The 20,035-nt window shown below is 38.8% G+C and overlaps 1 protein-coding gene across 50 annotated transcripts in view; it reads right to left on the bottom strand.

The window, feature by feature from the left end:
* Positions 1-8,643: 8,643 nt before the first annotated feature.
* Positions 8,644-20,035, bottom strand: part of RIMS1 (regulating synaptic membrane exocytosis 1) — a 606,124-nt gene continuing 594,732 nt past the window's right edge. For all 50 annotated transcript variants that reach the window (XM_027550929.1, XM_027550882.1, XM_027550886.1 and 47 more), the window contains 4 exons: positions 17,211-17,323; positions 13,601-13,702; positions 12,882-13,021; positions 8,644-10,932 (listed from right to left, as the gene is read on the bottom strand). In XM_027550929.1, coding sequence (XP_027406730.1) covers positions 10,714-10,932; positions 12,882-13,021; positions 13,601-13,702; positions 17,211-17,323 — 574 coding nt within the window. In that variant the 3' untranslated portion in view covers positions 8,644-10,713. The remainder of the gene's footprint in view (positions 10,933-12,881; positions 13,022-13,600; positions 13,703-17,210; positions 17,324-20,035) is intronic.

The raw sequence follows: 20,035 nt of genomic DNA, 5'->3' as shown, positions 1-20,035 counted from the left end.
CGGAGAGTGTTTTGCCTATGTTCTCCTCTAGGAGTTTTATAGTTTCTGGTCTTATGTTGAGATCTTTAACCCATTTTGAATTTATTTTTGTGTATGGTGTTAGAAAGTGTTCTAGTTTCATTCTTTTACAAGTGGTTGACCAGTTTTCCCAGCACCACTTGTTAAAGAGATTGTCTTTAATCCATTGTATATTCTTGCCTCCTTTGTCAAAGATAAGGTGTCCATATGTGCGTGGATTTATCTCTGGGCTTTCTATTTTGTTCCATTGATCTATATTTCTGTCTTTGTACCAGTACCATACTGTCTTGATGGCTGTGCTTTGTAGTAGAGCCTGAAGTCAGGCAGGTTGATTCCTCCAGTTCCATTCTTCTTTCTCAAGATAGCTTTGTCTATTCGAAGTTTTTTGTATTTATATCTACCTAAAGAAACTAAAGACCTATATATAGAAAACTATAAAACACTGGTGAAAGAAATCAAAGAGGACACTAATAGATGGAGAAATATACCATGTTCATGGATTGGAAGAATCAATATAGTGAAAATGAGTATACTACCCAAAGCAATTTATAGATTTAATGCAATCCCTATCAAGCTACCAATGGTATTCTTCACAGAGCTAGAACAAATAATTTCACAATTTGTATGGAAATACAAAAAACCTCGAATAGCCAAGGGACTCTCAAGAGTCTTTTCAAACACCACAATTGGAAAGCATCAATTCTTAGGCACTCAGCCTTTTTTATGGTCCAACTCTCACATCTGTACATAGTGAAGTCACTGAGTTGTGTCCACCTCATTGCAACCCCATGGACTGTAGACTGCCAGGCTCCTCTGTCTATGGGATTTTTCAGGCAAGAATACTGGAGTGGGTTGCCATTTCCTTATCCAGGGGATCTTCCTGACCCAGGGATCAAACACTGATCTCCCACATTGCAGGCAGACTCTTTACAATCAGAGCCACCACATGACCAATGGAAAAACCATAGCTTTGACTAGACAGACTTTTGTTGGAAGAGTGATATCTATGCTTTTTAATACATTGTCTAGACATCACCAGATGGTCAACACTGAAATCAGATTGATTATATTCTTTGCAGCCAAAGATGGAGAAGCTCTATACAGTCAGCAAAAACAAGACCAAGAGCTGACTGTAGCTCAGATCATGAACTCCTATTGCCAAATTCAGACTTAAATGGAAGAAAGTAGGGAAAACCACTAGACCATTCAGGTATGACCTAAATCAAATCCCTTATGATTATACAGTGGAAGTGAGAAATAGATTTAAGGGCCTAGATCTGATAGATAGAGTGCCTAATGAATTATGGAATGAGGTTCGTGACATTGTACAGGACACAGGGATCAAGACCATCCCCATGGAAAAGAAATGCAAAAAAGCAAAATGGCTGTCTGGGGAGGCCTTACAAATAGCTGTGAAAAGAAGAGAAGCGAAAAGCAAAGGAGAAAAGGAAAGATATAAGCATCTGAATGCAGAGTTCCAAAGAATAGCAAGAAGAGATAACAAAGCCTTCTTCAGCGATCAATGCAAAGAAATAGAGGAAAACAACAGAATGGGAAAGACTAGAGATCTCTTCAAGAAAATTAGAGATACCAAGGGAATATTTCATGCAAAGATGGGCTTGAGAAAGGACAGAAATGGTATGGACCTAACAGAAGCAGAAGATATTAAGAAGAGGTGGCAAGAATACACAGAAGAACTGTACAAAAAAGATCTTCACGACCCAGATAATCATGATGGTGTGATCACTCACCTAGAGCCAGACATCCTGGAATGTGAAGTCAAGTGGGCCTTAGAAAGCATTACTACGAACAAAGCTAGTGGAGGAGATGGAATTCCAGTTGAGCTATTTCAAATCCTGAAAGATGATGCTGTGAAAGTGCTGCACTCAATATGCCAGAAAATTTGGAAAACTCAGCAGTGGCCACAGGTCTGGAAAAGGTCAGTTTTCATTCCAATCCTAAAGAAAGGCAATGCCAAAGAATGCTCAAACTACCACACAATTGCACTCATCTCACATTCTAGTAAAGTAATGCTCAAAATTCTCCAAGCCAGGCTTCAGCAATATGTGAATCATGTACTTTCTGATGTTCAAGCTGGTTTTAGAAAAGGTAGAGGAACCAGAGATCAAATTGCCAACATCTGCTGGATCATGGAAAAAGCAAGAGAGTTCCAGAAAAACATCTATTTTTGCTTTATTGACTATGCCAAAGCCTTTGACTGTGTGGATCACAGTAAACTGTGGAAAATTCTGAAAGATATGGGAATACCAGACCAGCTGACCTTCCTCTTGAGAAATTTGTGTGCAGGTCAGGAAGCAACAGTTAGAACTGGACATGGAACAACGGATTGGTTCCAAATAGGAAAAGGAGTACATCAAGGCTGTATATTGTCACCCTGCTTTTTTAACTTCTATGCAGAGTACATCATGAGAAACGCTGGACTGGAAGAAACACAAGCTGGAATCAAGATTGCTGGGAGAAATATCAATAACCTCAGATATGCAGATGAGACCACCCTTATGGCAGAAAGTGAAGAGGAACTAAAAAGCCTCTTGATGAAAGTGAAAGTGGAGAGTAAAAAAGTTGGCTTAAAGCTCAACATTCATAAAACGAAGATCATGGCATCCGGTCCCATCACTTCATGGGAAATAGATGGGGAAACAGTGTCAGACTTTATTTTTTTGGGCTCTAAAATCACTGCAGATGGTGACTGCAGCCATGAAACTAAAAGACATTTACTCCTTGGATGGAAAATTATGACCAACCTAGATATTCAAAAGCATATTCAAAAGCAGAGACATTACTTTGCCAACAAAAGTCCATCTAGTCAAGGCTATGGTTTTTCCTGTGGTCATGTATGGATGTGAGAGTTGCACTGTGAAGAAAAGCTTAGTGCTTTTGAACTGTGGTGTTGGAGAAGACTCTTGAGAGTCCCTTGGACTGCAAGGAGATCCAACCAGTCCATTCTGAAGGAGATCAGCCCTGGGATTTCTTTGGAAGGAATGATGCTAAAGCTGAAACTCCAGTACTTTGGCCACCTCATGGGAAGAGTTGACTCATTGGAAAAGACTCTGGTGCTGGGAGGGATTGGGGGCAGGAGAAGAAGGGGACAACAGAGGATGAGATGGCTGGATGGCATCACTGACTCGATGGACGTGAGTCTGGGTGAACTCCAGGAATTGGTGATGGACAGGGAGGCCTGGCTTGCTGTGATTCATGGGGTTGCAAAGAGTCGGACACGACTGAGCGACTGAACTGAACTGAACTGAGGTTTGTCATAGCTTTTATTCGAAGGAGCAAGCGTCTTTTAATTTTGTGGCTGTAGTCAACATCCACAGTGATTTTGGAGGCCAAGAAAATGAAATCTGTCACTGTTTCCACTTTTCCCCCATCTGTTTGCCATGAAGTGATGGGACCAGATGCCATGATCTTAGTTCTTTGAATGTTGAGCATTAAGCCAACTTTTCACTCTCCTCTTTCACTTTCATCAAGAGGCTCTTTAGTTCTTCTTCACTTTCTGCCATAAGGGTGGTGTCATCTGCATATTTGAGATTATTGATATTTCTCCCAGCACTCTTGATTCCAGCTTGTGCTTAATCCAGGCCCATATTTCACATGCTGTACTCTGCATAGAAGTTAAATAAACAGGGTGACAATATATAGCCTTGATGTGCTCCTTTCCCAATTTTGAACCAGTATGTTGTTCCATGTTGATTTCTAACTGTTGCTTCCTGACCTGCATACAAGTTTCTTAGGATGTAGGTAAGGTGGTCTGGTATCCATTTGTTTCAGAATTTTCCACAGTTTGTTGTGATCTACACAGTCAAAGGTTTTAGCTTAGTCAATGAAGCAGAAGTAGATGTTTTTCTATGATGCAGAGGATGTTGGTAATTAACCTCAGGTTCCTCTGCCTTTTCTAAATCCAGCTTGTACATCTGGATGGTCTTGGTTCACGTGTTACTCAAGCCTGTAATGAGGCTGCATAACAAATAACTTCCAAGTCTTTGTGGCTACCAAAACATTTTTTATTGTGCACAGGTCTGGAGCAGCTCTGCTTCAGTCTGGGAGGTGGATGCAGGTCTGCTCTACACAACGTTCATTCCAGGACCAGGTTGAATGATCAGTGCCAACCTGCAGGGAGGCCTTCCCATGGAGAATTGCATTTGCTGTGTCACAGCACTAATTCTTCCTGTTAGGTACTAACCAGCTCATCAACCAGCCCAGGAGCAAGTTGTTTGTATGGAAACAACCTAAATGTCCATCGATAGATGAATAGATAAAGAAGATATGTATGCACACACACATATACACACACACAGATATATACATATATGTACTACTTGGCCATGAAAAAGAAATGAGATGATGCCATTTGTAACATCATAAATAGACCTAGAAATTATCATACTGAGTGAAGTAAATCAGATAGAGAAAGAAAAATACCATATGATATCACTTATATGTGGAATCTAAAATATGGCACAGATGAACATATCTACAAAACAGAAACAGACTCACAGACATAGAGAAAAAACTTTTGGTTACCAAGTGAGGGGGCAGTGCATGATTGAGAAATGGGATTAGCAGATGTAAGCTAGTAAATATAGGACAGATAAACAGCCAAGTCCCACTATACAGCACAGGGAAATATATTCAATATCCTGAGACAAAACATAATGGAAAAGAATATGAAAAAGAATATATATATATCTAAATATTTATGGCTTCCCTGTAGCTAAGACAGTAAAGAATCTGTCTGCAATGCAGGAGAGTTGGGTTTGATTCCTGGCTCAGGAAGATCCCTAGGGGAAGGAAATGGCAACCCACTCTAGTAGTCTTGCCTGGAGAATCCCATGGACAGAGGACCGTCATGAGCTACAGTCCATGGGGTCACAAAGAGTCAGATGTGACTGAGCAATAAATACCACTACTACTATATCTGTATCTTTATAGCTATATATGTAAAACTGAATCATTTTTCTATACAGCAGAAATTAACACAACATCATAAATCAACTATACTTCAATAAAATGCATTTAAAAATGATAAGCTAGTCACCTGGCCAATCCCATGTCAGTGGCAAAGGGATGTAGACTGTCATCCTGTTATATTGTGAGGGGGTGCAAAACAACATGGCAACAGGTCTGAGTGTGTGATCCTTTCAAAAGGAGTGAGGAATTGGACACATAATCCAGTCTTCAAGGTGGAGGATGAGAACAATAAGTAGAGGAGAGAAAAACTTCCAAGAAGGAAGTTCTCAATAGGCGATGCAGAGGAGGGGTCAATAACTATGCTGAGAAAATGCTGTTGGATGTGTCTGCATTTCAGCAAAGTGGTAGGGGCACAAACCACCCACCACAGGGATAGACTGGCCATATTTACCCAATAAAAATACAGGATGCCAAGTTGATTTTGAATGGCTGATAAAACTAATTTTAAGATTATTTTTAATTACTCATTGTTTATATGAAATTCAAATGAATGTGGATATGTTGTGTTTTGATCTGGAAGCCTTCCAGAGGGGTGATGAATGAGCAGTAGGTGAGGTATTGGAGGCAGGACTGAAATGATCATTTTAGGGAGGGATAGAACTGATGGATCTAGGTAGTAGTGAAAGGTTGGCCTGATGATAAAGACCTAATCCAAAATATAAGAAATCATCTCACACACACGTATGGTGTGTGTGTGTGTGTGTGTGTGCTAATATTTCACATTTTGGAAGATGATGGGAGAAAGGAACAAATTTGAGTAGTAATTGTATACTGTGACCTCAGAGCATCTCTTTGTGGTGATTCAAACAGAACAAAATAGCCAAAACCATGACTTCTAAGACTTTGTCCCAAGATAGGAGCTTAGAGTAAACCTGCATGGGACCAACTACTAAAAACGTCATTACGTGGTACCTGTGATTTGCTCACGTCTGCTTTGCACTCAGATATGAAGACTTGGCATCTCTTGGGCCCTGTTGATAAGTATTGGAGGGGAATCGGGGTGGGAGTACAAGTCAAGTGTGGGGGCTGCAGAGTGGAGGGATGACCTCTGGGAGCTTCTGGGGAGAGGGCACTCTACATCTCAATGATGATCATTGAATATGCTTTGGAAGCAAATAACTTAGAGAGTGCATGGGATGACTGGGAAGACCCAATAGCTCCATGGGTGGATTCAACCCTAAGATGCAAAATTTTGTGACTGATGAAGAACTGTAAGAACTACAGTTATTACATCGTGTCTGGGGACAGATGGGGAGGGGTACCCAAGACAGTGTTGCCCTTGAAAGGATCAGTCTGGGGCTCAAAGACTACTTTGTTCATTCCTTTACCCTTGCCTTGAGTGGAGAGATGAATTTGGGTTGGAGTTCTTCCCCATTTTGTGGACTTGTCGTATGTGAAGGTTGAGCTCAGCTGTGAGCACTGAGGGAAGATGCCAAGTGCTGAGAAGGCAGGCTCTGAAGATAGCGAGACCTTGGTGGGTATTCCAGCTCCATCACTAAACCTGCACTGCAACTTTGACCTGCAGCTTAACTGCTCCATGCTGCAGATCCTTTATGGGATGTAGGAGTCATAAGAGTACTTAACTCACAGGCTATTGGGAAAATTAACTGCAACCCATAGCCCTTTGCATGCAAATCAAGCATGTATCATTGCAATTCTTTCTTTAGGTAATGATTACTCTCAGTAGACATGGGGTTCCTTGAAGATAGTATCTGTTTTGCTTTTATATCCCAAGTACTTAACATCAAAGTTAAGTACTTATATCAAAGTTCTTAACACTGTTGGTTAAGTAAAATCAGATCACATATTTCAGGCTGAGATTTCCAGAAATTAACTTGTCAGAGTCAGCAAGAAATCCTGAAGATTTAGCAAAATGGTCACCCTTCTAGTTAATTCCGCTCCATCATGCAGGCCCTGAAATCATAACACCATGCAATCCTATATGACTTGAAGATTGATTTCTGCTTCTGTGCCTGTCCAGACAAAGAATTCTTGAACCACATTCAGCTGCATCCTCTTTCAGTGGCCGAAGTGCCCCCTCCCACCCCCAGTGATGTGCTGTAGGGCCATTAGACAGCTGTGCTCTGACAGGTTGTTTTGAAATGAACTGATCAGTTGTTTTTGTCTCCTGTTGACCCAGCCTCACAGATAATTTCATGTCTTGTAGACCAAACAACTGGCTGACTCAGTAGGGTAAAATTCAGTCAACTGTTTAAAACACTCTAAACAACTGATTGTCTCCAATTTGATTTTGATTTAGTTGTGTTTACTTTGATTTACAAAGTTAAAGCCAGTGTGTTCTGTAAAATTTTAAGGGTTCCTAGAAGGTGGACACTAGATCGCAGCAATTATCTTACAGGAATGCAACACGAAATTAATGCTCACCAAGTGTCATGAGGGTGACAGTGATGAAATGTATGGAACTAAGCCTGACTCTGTGGAGCTCCTGGGCACAAAAGCCTTTCTGCATCCCTGGTTAATGGTAGGAAACAGGCTTCATTCAGCCTCCATGACCTTCCCAGAGCTCCAAAGGTCGGGTTCAAACAATTACTAACCAGGGAAGGGAGGGGGTGTGGAGACAAGGGAGGAGCAGTCGAGAAACAATAGTGCAGCTTTGGGGCAGGGTCCTGATTCGGCCTCAAGAGATACACAGAACAGTATCTTTGAGCTGTCTTGCAGATACTGAAACTCCCACCAGGTAGGAGAAGTTAACTTCATGCTGCCCACAAGCACAAAGATATCAGGCCAGTTGGAACCGGAAGGTTGATAATCCTGACTCCCTCTTCCCTCACCACCAACGAATCAGAACATTGTCCATAAGCTGATCATGCTCTGCTCCTTGAACACTTGAATACTCCTCACTACCCCCTGCAGGAGGGGACACAGTTTTGAGTGCATTAGCCCACTGTGTCCCCCTTTGCCCAGTAAAGCAATAAAGATATGTTTTCTTCTTCACCCAAACTCTTGTCTTCAAATTTTAATTCAGTGTTGGTGTACAGAGGCCAGGTTTGGCATCATATATGAACACACTTTTGGGGAAGAAAAGAAAATGTCATAAAGTTGAAGTAATAAAGCCAACAAATTTTATTTAACATACTACTTTTGGAGACTCAGCTATTATCTTTGAAGATATATTTATTCTCAAAGATTCTGTTGGAGATGATATAACATATTGTTTGGTTTAAGTTGATCAACCCTAAGGCAAGTTTCTATGAATCAGTCAGGGGACCAGAAGGAACCAATGGAAGGAGGAACCAGATGCTTTGGTAACAGGTGCAGGAATTGATATTTTGACATATCACACGCTTGAAATGATTAGGCAGTTGGACAACAGCATACTTAAAGAGCAGCAGAAAAACAATCTTCCATTTGATTCTTACTGAGATTTATTGTTTCCAGTAATGCCACTTTTCAGAAGTAAACTCATGTGCTCACTTAGACAGGCTGACAGAGTAAAAAATTGTATGTGATGCAAAGTACCCTTTGGGCTGGAGATGAAGACACACACCGTGCAGTGACAAGTCAAGTGCCCCCAGCAGATGACAAATCCCACCTCCCTTCCCGCAATCCAGCTCCCCTCTTGCCCAGTGGAACCCACAATGAGTGTCTGGCACAACACAGAACACAGATGGCTGTAGACTGACATGAAAAGTAAATTTTATTAAACATGTTTACATACATGAGTTGGAAGTTCATTTAAAAGCACAGGGAAGTGTTAAGACAAGTGGTCAAATAGAAAGATACTACCCAATTAGAATCAGTTGATCGTTGGCCACTAAGACAGAACAGTATCTAGCAGAAGTACACCAATGCTTCAGTCCTTCCTGCTCAGCATGGTGACCCGTGGTCAATCTGTGCCCTGGGAACAATGGGCAGGTCATTCTGGCGTGTGTAAATAATAAATAATTCACTTGGTGCAGGCAGTATGTCTATGGATTAAAACCTATGTGTACACAGTGTCTACATGTGTTACAGCCCCACAGGAGGAATCTACACCAAAATATTTATTAGAAGGAATTTGGTCCATACTACATCACATTTTCCAGAGGGTAAAAAATAAAGTCCATCTACAGACATTTCACCTCAGACTCACAGATGGAGTCTGGCTAAAACTTGCAAAATGTCTATAACAAAAATGGATGGCTTAGATTTCTTGGTTATTTCAGTAGAGTAATTAACAAGCAAACTGTACAAGTACATGCAACATACAAGCTGGCCTATGTGGAACTAACATACATTATTAAATAACCTTTTGTTTCTTTTCTTTTTTCCTTTCTTTTTTTTCATCCTTTTTTTTTTTTTAATAAAACGTGCATGCAGCTTTGAACAGTTCCAAGTCATGCTGCTCTATTTGTGGAGTCACAAAAGTGGAGGGACTCATAAAAGGAGGGAGAAGGTCTTGATGCACCTGCAGAGTCTGCAGTTGTTAGCACAGATACAGAAGGTCACAAGGGAATTCAAGGCCAAGAAAAACTCAGATGAAGAAAATGCAAATTGAACTGGACTTTGTTTTATTTCCCCCACCCCAAAGTAAGATACTTTGCATTAAAAAAAACAAGCATTGTGCTTGCATCAATTTCAAAGAAATGTAAACTAAAATTTGATAAAAATCATTAGTTTAGTGCAGAATATTTCAAATGAAATTTCCAGTGGAATATTAATAGCCCATACCATGTTCTTGCCAGGACGGGTACTAAGTCTACACTGAGATGTGGCCAAGGAGCCTGGGCATCATTCAAAGTGTCTGAGGCTCAAATCCATTTCTAGTCACCATTTTGGGAAGTCAAACATATGGTTTGTACACATGAGCATATACTTGCTTTTATTTTGGATGTCAGGAAGGAAAAGGCATTACAAGGAGTGTTTCCAAGGTACAACGATGCATTTAGGTTAGTTCCCAGCATTCGCTGCAGACTCAGTTCTGTAAAAGTCTTCCATGCAAAACAATGGAAAACATAAATTAATGATTTAGAACACAAACAGACATGAGCTCCATTCAAAACAGTGATTCTGTGATTATTTGTTTTCAGAAGATCACTTTCATTTTCTGGGTTTCTCATAAGAACTTGAAGAATCATAACGCAAAAGTTAGTGAGGCCCTCATTGGCCTCACTTTGTCTCATGGTGCACACTCTGCAGAGATGCTACAGAGACTGCTTCAGCCCTTTTTTTTTGGTGCTTTTGGAAAAAGAAAGGAAGGGTCTCTGTAAACATCACGAGCCCTGTCATGACACAGCTGAAAACGAGTAGAAACAACAAATGCAGTGAAAACCGAATTAAATCAAAACAAATCTGAAATCAACTGAAATCAACAAACAACACACAAACAAAACTTAAACACCAGGGAAATAACACTCCTTGTGGTTTGTGCAAAAAACACATGAAATACAGCTTTTCACAAGAGTGACAGTTTCCAGTTTGTTCAGTTTGGTGTGTGCATGTGCGCGCATGTGTGTGAATTTGCAGTTTCCTTTCTCTCATTTGTTAGAAGCATCAGTGATTCTCTAGCACGTTGACTCTTCCTGTATTTGATAGACTGCCTTGTTCTGTCATGTGAAGCCAGGTTTTAAACAACGATTGGGACATATTATTGAAAAACGACTACAGGCAAAACACAGGTTGATTGTCTGTCTCCAACAATGCTCATGAAATATCTGGTTCAGATTATTATCCTGAAGGTAGAGTCTTAGTGGTGTGAGTTCATTAGGACCGGATGCAGGGGGGCCCAGTGGAACTTTCCAGAGATGACTGGGAAGCCCGGCGGGTCAGAGGGGTGAGCGTGGGGTCGACCAGTGATGACGGTGGGAACAGCTTGTACCAGCCGATGACCATGCTGGAAAGATCGAGTTCCTCCAACAAGATCTGAGCCACCCCCATGAAGCATTTGTGGTCCATTCTGCCGTAGTCCCCCCAGACAATCACCTGCAGAAACAGAGAGTGCAGTAAACTTGAGCTCCTCTCCTTCACACACGAAGAGCTGAGAGCAAACTGGTCTGTAAAACTGAGCCAGACAGGGAAGGAGGTGAAGTGAATAAAACTAAGACCAAGGAGACTTAATAATTAAAAGTATTCAGGTACCCTGAGACACTTCATCATGATTTTTTGATGTGATGGAATACATACTATATTTTCCTAGTCCATGAGGGGTACTGTTTATATAAACCATGTTAAAAACAAACAGGGAAGCTTATTTACTTATCAATTCAAAACCTTCTTTAGCAACTATTGTCTAGTGAGCAAGGGGCAGGACCACAGAGATATACAGATTAAATTTTGTGCAAGCTAGGAGGGCAAGATAACCCAACTTCTGGTACCATGGAGTGTGTGCATGGTGGAATGTGCAAAAAGAATGAGAATATTCATTACAGTTCTTTTATATTATAAACTTGTTACTGAAGGGACAGACTGAACAATAATTATAAGCTGGTGCCTTTTGAGGACTTGCCTGACAGTTTTGACTTGATCAGAAGATTAATAAGTCAGTGAACTGACAGAACAATCTGACACCAAAACCAACTCTTGTGGTGTCAGGTAAGATTCCCATTACACTTACTCCAGGCTCTGTAGAGGTTCCCAAATGAACTCACTCACCTGTTTTACAGAGGCAGGGGTTGCAAATCTGTTTTTCAATTTACTGAGTAACCTTGCCAAATCATTTAATGCCTGTATTTCTCAGACATAATCTTTCAAAAGGGGACAATGCAGATAGTGAAATGGTCTATGACTAAGCTGATATTATAGAATGGGTGTAAAACAAGGGCTTTTCAATAAATAATTTCTGGACAAATAATCATAGAAACAGGAAAAATTAAATTGGACCCTACTTCACAACATAAACCAAAATAATAAAACTTTATGAAAATAATATATTTATAACTTTCAGGTTATGTATACCCAATATATTTATAAAGAAGGATAAAAATAAAGAAGGATTATACCTAATAAGGTATAAAGAAGGATTTTTTAAAAACTAAGTCAGAAAAAAAGCATAAACAACATAAAAGTGGTTTTTTAAAAAGTATATTTAAATTGAGAACTTCTGTTCATCAAAAGATGTAAAGAGTTTGGTGAAAGAAAACTCACAGTAGGACTAATGTGTGTGTAATTCATGTAAATAACAAAATACCAGTATCCAGAACAGCTTAAAACAAACAAACAAAACTTCAACAAGCTCAAAAGAGTATCAGGTAAAACGGTTAATTTTTCACACAAGAGAAAACCCAAATGGTCAATTACATATGAACAATTTGTTTAATCTTATTAGTAGCTATAGAAATGCAAATGAAAAGCCAAAAAAAAAAAAAAAAAGCTGGGGGCAGGGCAGTGGTGGTCAAAATATTTAGAAAAGATAACATGTGGAAGCAGCTAACAGTGAAACGGACACTCAACCAGTCATGAATATTTGCTTCCTTTCCTTTCTTCCTCTTTGCATCATGTCTTGCTCACTAAACTATTACTAACATTGGTTGCCCTAATTATCTATATATCTATCCATCTACCTGTCTACCCAACCATGCATACATTTTTCCATCCATCTAGTCTATGTATTTATATATCTGTCTATCTACCTATCTCTCCATCCTTCTATCTATCTCGTCTAACCATCTGGTCTACTTATCTAACATCTAGAAGACGAAAGGGGTGCAAAGTAGGGCAAAAGTACAAGGAAAGGATGAGAGAAGGGAGAAAAGGAGAGTGAAAATAAATATCTTGTTCTCCATTGGAACCTAGAGATATTTTACAACCACATATCACTTATATTGTAAATTAATAATTTGGAATTTATTATCTTTCTGTTTGCCCACCTCTTCAATGTTGGTGTAGACAGTAGGCCTGTTACAGTGTAAAAAGACAAACCAGCTAGGACTGACCTGAAGGACTTTACCCTGTGGACTTTCATCAAAAACCAGGGACTGTTGGTACAAAGGGTCAAGGGTCTTTCGTGCAATTCTTGTCTTCTTCTTGGCTATGCAGGCCCCATTCTCCAAAAGATACACTTTGACATAAGGAGCTGAACAAAGGTAACATTAACAGATAACAAGTTAATCCTTCAAATTAAATTGATTTTATTAGCAAATGCTTTCTTAGAGAAGTAGAGATGCTTACTAAAAGCTTTCCATTGATTATTTAAATCATTTGAAGTCTTCAGTGCTCCATGAACGCTACCCCTTAAAACCCATATGTTACTACTAACATAATTTTCCTCATTTCAAGTGTGCAAAGTTATGATAAGATTCTGACTTATTTGGCTTATGGCTGGCAATACAACATAGGCTTATATTTTAAAACTCATTTTCTATCTAAAAGCTTATCCTTGTTACGATTAGAACTGAACTTTTATGCTGCCTTTGTACATGGGCAGACAAAAATAATTGACACGAGCTAAGAAGCCATCATAACTAAATTTGTCTTAACACAAGACTTTTCCTAATACTTTCAACAGAGTAATTGTGCAAGGAAAACCCAGATCCACTGTTATACAATCAAAGGACAGATAATGCAATACGGAGTGTGTGCAATTCAAATACAACACGTTTTGAGCTTCTGTCCACGGAAGACTCTCATATGAACAGTTAATTCTGCGTCTTACCAGGTGTGGATTTGGAGCCGGGTTTCTGCGTGAGGCTTCGTGCTCGAATCACTTCAACTTCTAACTGGCCCTTTTTATCCTCCATTCCTATCTGTATATCACCTGCCAGCAGAAGCAAAATGTGTCAGCTTCTTTGCAGTCGCATTCAGTTAAAAAAAAAAAAAAAAAGGTCATAACAGACTCCAAATTATGATCCTCATGATCCTCATAAAAAAACTAATACTTAGAGCCCCCAACCCCACTTTTCTTCCCTACATCCAAATCAGGATTTGAATGTTTCTCTTCATTTTTCTGGTACTCATTCAACTTATGAGAGTCTCGTACTAGTTTATAAATTGCTTAACTGTAACAACACTGAAGTATTTAAGAAATTCTGTACCCTAAGGTTTCTTATCCTTTATGTTGAGTATATGAAATACTTAATAAAAAGTACAATTATCTGCATTTCCACTATTTAGCAAAAATCTCCATTAATATCTTGATAAATACCCTAGCAATTTCACAATTTGTTAGTTCCTTCCTTCATTCCTATCTTTTTTTCTCTCTCTGGCTATAAGCCTATCTCATCTATCCTCTATTAATCCATCTCTCTCTCTCCATCACTCTATCTATACATCTATCTACCCACCTGCCTCTATCAATTTATCTAACCTCTTTCATGACCATACACCCTCAATTTACTGACCGTATGAACCATGGAATAGGAATGTTATTACCTATTTAACCAGATCCCTGTGGATGGAAATATAGCTTATCTATATTGTTGTCATTAAACAACACTAGAAAGAACAGCTTCATGAAGAATTTTTACACCCATGATCAATTATTTCTTAAACATAAATTCCCAGATTTGTAATCATTAGGTCTAATTGAAGGGACATTCAATAATTTCATGCATACTGCCAACTATCCTTCAGAATGGTACACTGTGATCAGAAAAAAATCTGTCTTCCCATTTCCACAGCCCACTAATAACATTAAGAGCAATATGTCTACTTTTTTGCCAGTCTGATGTTCCATAAGTTATAGTTAGTATTTCTTTGGTTATTAGGGAGATTGAACATATTTGCAAATATTTTCAATTTTTATTTCTTCTTTTGTATTCCCTGTTCATGCCCTTTATCCATTTTTAGAAGATGCCAAACTTTTTCTGAATTACATGATACTTTATCCTCCAAAATATTAAATACACTTATTTCTCAGTTGGTTTTAGTTGGTTGAATCATCTTAATTTTCTCAGCTGTGAGAAAGAATTCACTTGTGAATTCTTCTTATTTGCCTCATCTAGTGATCAATGTTGTGGTTCTGGATTGTTCATTAATTTTATAATAATTCTTGTTTTAAACCTTAGCTCCTGGGGACTCTCAGGCTTTTTCCTTTTAATCACATACACAACACAGTTTAAAGAGTCAAACTGTTCTCTAAGCCTTGTTATTAGTATAAAATATTCCTAGTCTCTCTCTCAACTTCTTCCCTTTCAAAAGTCACTGCTTTCAAAATTTGCAATATTTTAACTTTTTATTTTTATTTTTTTTTACTTTTTGGCATTTGCATCCCTATCTCTAAATATCATATTCATAAGATACCTTCCTTTTTTCAGTAATAGATATTATTATTCACCTCTACTTTTGCTTTCTCTGTCTTCCTGTCCCCTGTATACACTTGACATTTTCTGTCATGCTGTTCTCCCAATATTAATATTTATATTATGATTATGCAATATTGTAGTTAAGTACAATGGAATATTGTGATTACTTCTCATTTCCTGGACACTCTTCCTTTTCTCTACGCCCACTTAAGTGTGTTTTAAAAAGTACTTGCTTACATTTTTATGTATTTTTATGCTAATTCAACCCCTCACTCTGTCCTGCTTGTCTAGTTCTTCTACAAAATCAAACACACTAGGTTTTCTATAGATTTAGCTTAAGAATCTGACAGGCTGCAATTTGGACAGGTTGCTTTTAAAGCAGTAGCTGTTTTCTTAGATTTTCCTTCACTGCCATTCTGGGCATCCTATCCATTTCTCTCTTGTACAAAAGCATTAATTTACTGAATTTCATGCTCCTCCTTTTTAGTTCACAATTTTTAAGTTCACTTAGTTCATTTTGTTGAAGCACGTCCTCCAACAGGTTTCTGAATGATGCTGAGTATTAGGAAAGTGTTTTGAGGCCCTTTGTGTCTGCACATATGTTAGTTCTAGCCTCAGATTTACTAGATGACTTGGCTGGCTATTGTACTCCATGTTGGAAATAAATTGTTAATCAGAATTTTGAAGACAATGCTCATCTTCTGGATTCCACTATTACTACTGAAGAGTCCAGTGAGAATCAGATTTTTAATAGTTTGGATACAATTATTTTGCGTCTTAGGAAAGCTATGGGATTTTCTATCAATATCTGGTACTATAAAATGACATAATATTGTTTTTGTGTTTGAAATATTCTCATGATTTTGCTGACTACTCTGTGGGTCCTTTCAAGCTAGAATCTCATGCCTTTCAGGAAGATATTTATTGCACATGTTACATATAATTTTCTCCATTTATCACCTCTTATAATCTTCATTTATGGTATTTTTGTTAGTAGAAGTTTTTTGATTTATCTGGCTTTGGTTTGGAAATTCTTTCTCACTCCAAGAGTATAGAAACATTAAGTGTTTTCAGGATTTATTAATGTCTTTCTTCACCTCCTGTGTCTCTTTTACAGTTGACTCCAAAATACTACTTTTTTGAGTTCTGAAGTAGGGAGGCAATTTCATGAATTTTTCTGCATAACAATACACTCACACCAACATTCTTGATCAACTGATCTATTGATTTTTCCATGCTATAACGTGCTACCCTTCTCCTACATTTGGATATACTGTAGACATTACATTGACAGAATTTCGATAATTCAAAGATATGTGACGAACTTTATTCATTTTCCATTACATGTCAAGTTGTTGCTGTTGTTTAGTCGTGTTCGACTCTGAGATCCCATGAACTAACTGCAGCACACCAGACTTCCCTGTCCTTCACTATCTCGCTGAGTTTGTTCAAACTCATATCCATTGAGTCAGTAATGCCATCCAACCATCTCATCCTCTGTCACCCCTTCTCTTGCCCTCAATCCTTCCCAGAATCAGGATCTTTTCCAGTGATCTTTTCAGGATCTTTTCACATCAGATGGCCAATGTATTGGAACTTCAGCTTCAGCACCAGTCCTTCCAATGAATATTCAGGGTTGATTTCCTTTAGGATGGACTGGTTTGATCTCCTAGATATCCAAGGGACTCTCACGAGTCTTCTCCAGCACCACAGTTTGAAGGCATTAATTTTTGGTGCTCAGTTTTCTGGAACTTTTTTACGTTCCAGCTCTCACATTCGTACATGACTACTGGAAAAACCATAGCTTTGACTATACAGACCTTTGTCAGCAAAGTTAGGAAAATGCATTGGAAATATGTATCAAGTTAGAAAAATGCATTAGAACTTAGAATAGTCATTTGAAACCAGCAGCAGTTGAGATAAAGTATTCTTCTCACTTGTATTATCAATGCTATTATGCTACTTTAAATAATCTTGTCAACCGTGAAACACTCATTTTCTTTCAGGAAAAATTATTCTTACCCATTGCAGGGGTAGCAAGGGTTTGGCGGCCAACAAGCTGGGCTGGTCCCAATCCATCAAGAAAATCACTGAATTGACTATCTGCGCCTAGTCTCACTCCAGGAAATATTAAACTATTGGCAAAAGGACAAAAACAAAACATTAGATCTCCTAGAACTCTTTTCATTACTTTCCATTAGAATACAGTTCTGAACATGAATCAAACAGTACTTGGGTAACTGGTTTACTTACTGATTCTTTGCATTTCCTCTGAACCAAGCATATGAGGCTCAGTGCTGAACAAGAAAAGATCTACCCTATCAATTTACAGAATATTCAGCAGAGTTCCCTGTGCTACACAGTAGGTACTTGTTGGTTATCCACTTTAAACACAGCAGAGGGTACATGTCGATCCTGAACTCCCAGTATATCCCTCCCTCCCATTCACCTGAAACTAACACAATATTGTTAATCAACTCTACTCCAATATAAAATAAAAAAGAAGATCTGATGCTGAGGAGGGCTTAATTAAAGTTTTTAATGTAGTAAGTTTTGGGCACATTTCACAAGTCCCTACATAAATGTATGACTAACATAAGATATAAGATGTGATATTTTATGTCATGATCTACTTAAATAGTTGCTCACAAGCATTAAGTAACATTAAAGTGCTAAATTTTAAGAAACATTTAACAATTTCTTAAATAAATATTATTTGCAATATTCAGTTCAGTTCAGTCACTCAGTCGTGTCTGACTCTTTGCAACCCAATGGACTGCAGCATGCCAGGCCTCCCTATCTATCACCAACTCTCAGAGTTTGCTCAAACTCATGTCCATTGAGTTGGTGATGCCATCCAACCATCTCATCCTCTGTCATTCCCTTCTCCTCCGGCCTTCAATCTACGCAGCATCAGGGTCTTTTCTAAGGAGTCAGTTCTTTGCGTAAGCTGGTCTAAGTATTGGAATGTCAGCTTCAGCATCAGTCCTTCTAATGAATATTCAAGACTGATTTCCATTAAGATTGACTGATTTGATCATCATGCAGTCCAAGGGACTCTCAAGAGTGTTCTCCAACACCACAGTTCAAAAGCATCATTTCTTTGGCACTCAGCTTTCTTTATAGTCTAACTCTCACATCCATACATGACTACTGGAAAAACCATAACTTTGTCTAGACAGACTTTAGTTGGCAAAGTAATGTCTCTGTTTTTTAATATGCTATCTAGGTTGGTCATAACTTCCCTTCCAAGGAACAAGCGTCTTTTAATTTCATGGCTGCATTCACCATCTGCAGTGATTCTGGAGCCCCCCAAAATAAAATCTTTCACTGTTTCCATCATTTCCCCATCTATTTGCCATGAAGTGATGGGACCAGACGCAATGATCTTTGTTTTCAGTATGTTGAGCTTTAAGCCAACATTTTCACTCTCCTCTTTCACTTTCATCAAGAGGCTCTTTAGTTCCTCTTTGCTTTCTGCCATAAGCGTGGTATCATCTGCATATCTGAGGTTATTGATATTTCCCTGGAAATCTTGATTCCAGCTTGTGCTTCATCCAGCCCAGCATTTCACAGGATGTACTCTGCATAGAAGTTAAATAAGCAAGGTCACAATATATAGCCTTTCCCGATTTGGAACCAGTCTGTTGTTCCATGTCCAGTTCTAACTGTTGCTTCCTGACCTGCATACAGTTTTCTCAGGAGGCAGGTCAGGTGGTCTGGTATTTCCATATTTTTCAGAATTTTCCACAGTTTGTTGTGATCCACACAGCCAAAGACTTTGGCATAGTCAATAAAGCAGAAATACATATTTTTCTGGAACTCTCTTGCTTTTTCGATGATCCGATGGATGTTGGCAATTTGATCTCTGGGTCCTGTGCGTTTTCTAAATCCAGCTTGAACACCTGGAAGTTCATGGTTCATGTTCTGTGGAAGCCTGGCTTGGAGAATTTTGAGCATTACTTTGCTAGCATGTGAGGTGAGCGCAACTGTGTGGTAATGTGAGCATTCTTTGGCATTGCCTTTCTTTGGGATTGGAATGAAAACTGACCTTATCCAGTCCTGTGGCCACTGCTGACTTTTCCAAATTTGCTGGCATACTGAGTGCTGCACTTTCATGGCATCATCTTTTAGGATCTGAAATAGCTCATCTGGAATTCCATCACCTCCACTAGCTTTGTTCACAGTGATGCTTCCTAATGCCCACTTGACTTTGCATTCCAGGATGTGGCTCTAGCTGAGTGATCACAGCATTGTGGTTATCTGGGTCATGAAGATCTTTTTTACAGTTCTGTGTATTTATGCCACCTTTTCTTAATATCTTCTGCTTCTGTTAGGTCCATAGCATTTCTGTCCTTTATTGTGCCCATCTTTGCATGAAATGTTCTCTTGGTATCTCTAATTTGTAATATTGAATAAATATTATTTGAAAACAGATTCTTATTACAAAACAAAATGCTTAATTTTTTCAGTTTTGAATGAATTAACATCTTGAATACATTTATATGTCATATATGAGATTTGTATTTAAATGCAAATATGTTTAATTTAATTTAAATTAAATGCAAAAACGTTTGTCTGTTTCTCATCATGCCTGACTGAAGCCCCAGGCTATATCTTTGCCCAGAGCAGGGACTGTGCTCTTGTTACCTGATGTGTCCAGGGTAACAAGAACCAGGCTGTTCACATAGTTAAACTTCGATATGTAATTTTTTGGAATAACAATTTTGTATAAGGGTCGATCTTTTCCAGTGTGGTAGTGAAGGACAGGGAAGCCTGGCATGCTGCTGTCCGTGGGGATGCAAAGAGTTAAACTCGACTGAGTGCCCGAACAACATCAACCATGC

The sequence above is a fragment of the Bos indicus x Bos taurus genome, chromosome 9 (assembly GCF_003369695.1).
Source record: "Bos indicus x Bos taurus breed Angus x Brahman F1 hybrid chromosome 9, Bos_hybrid_MaternalHap_v2.0, whole genome shotgun sequence".
Lineage (NCBI taxonomy): Eukaryota > Metazoa > Chordata > Mammalia > Artiodactyla > Bovidae > Bos > Bos indicus x Bos taurus.
This window is presented reverse-complemented; position numbering and strand designations above follow the sequence as displayed.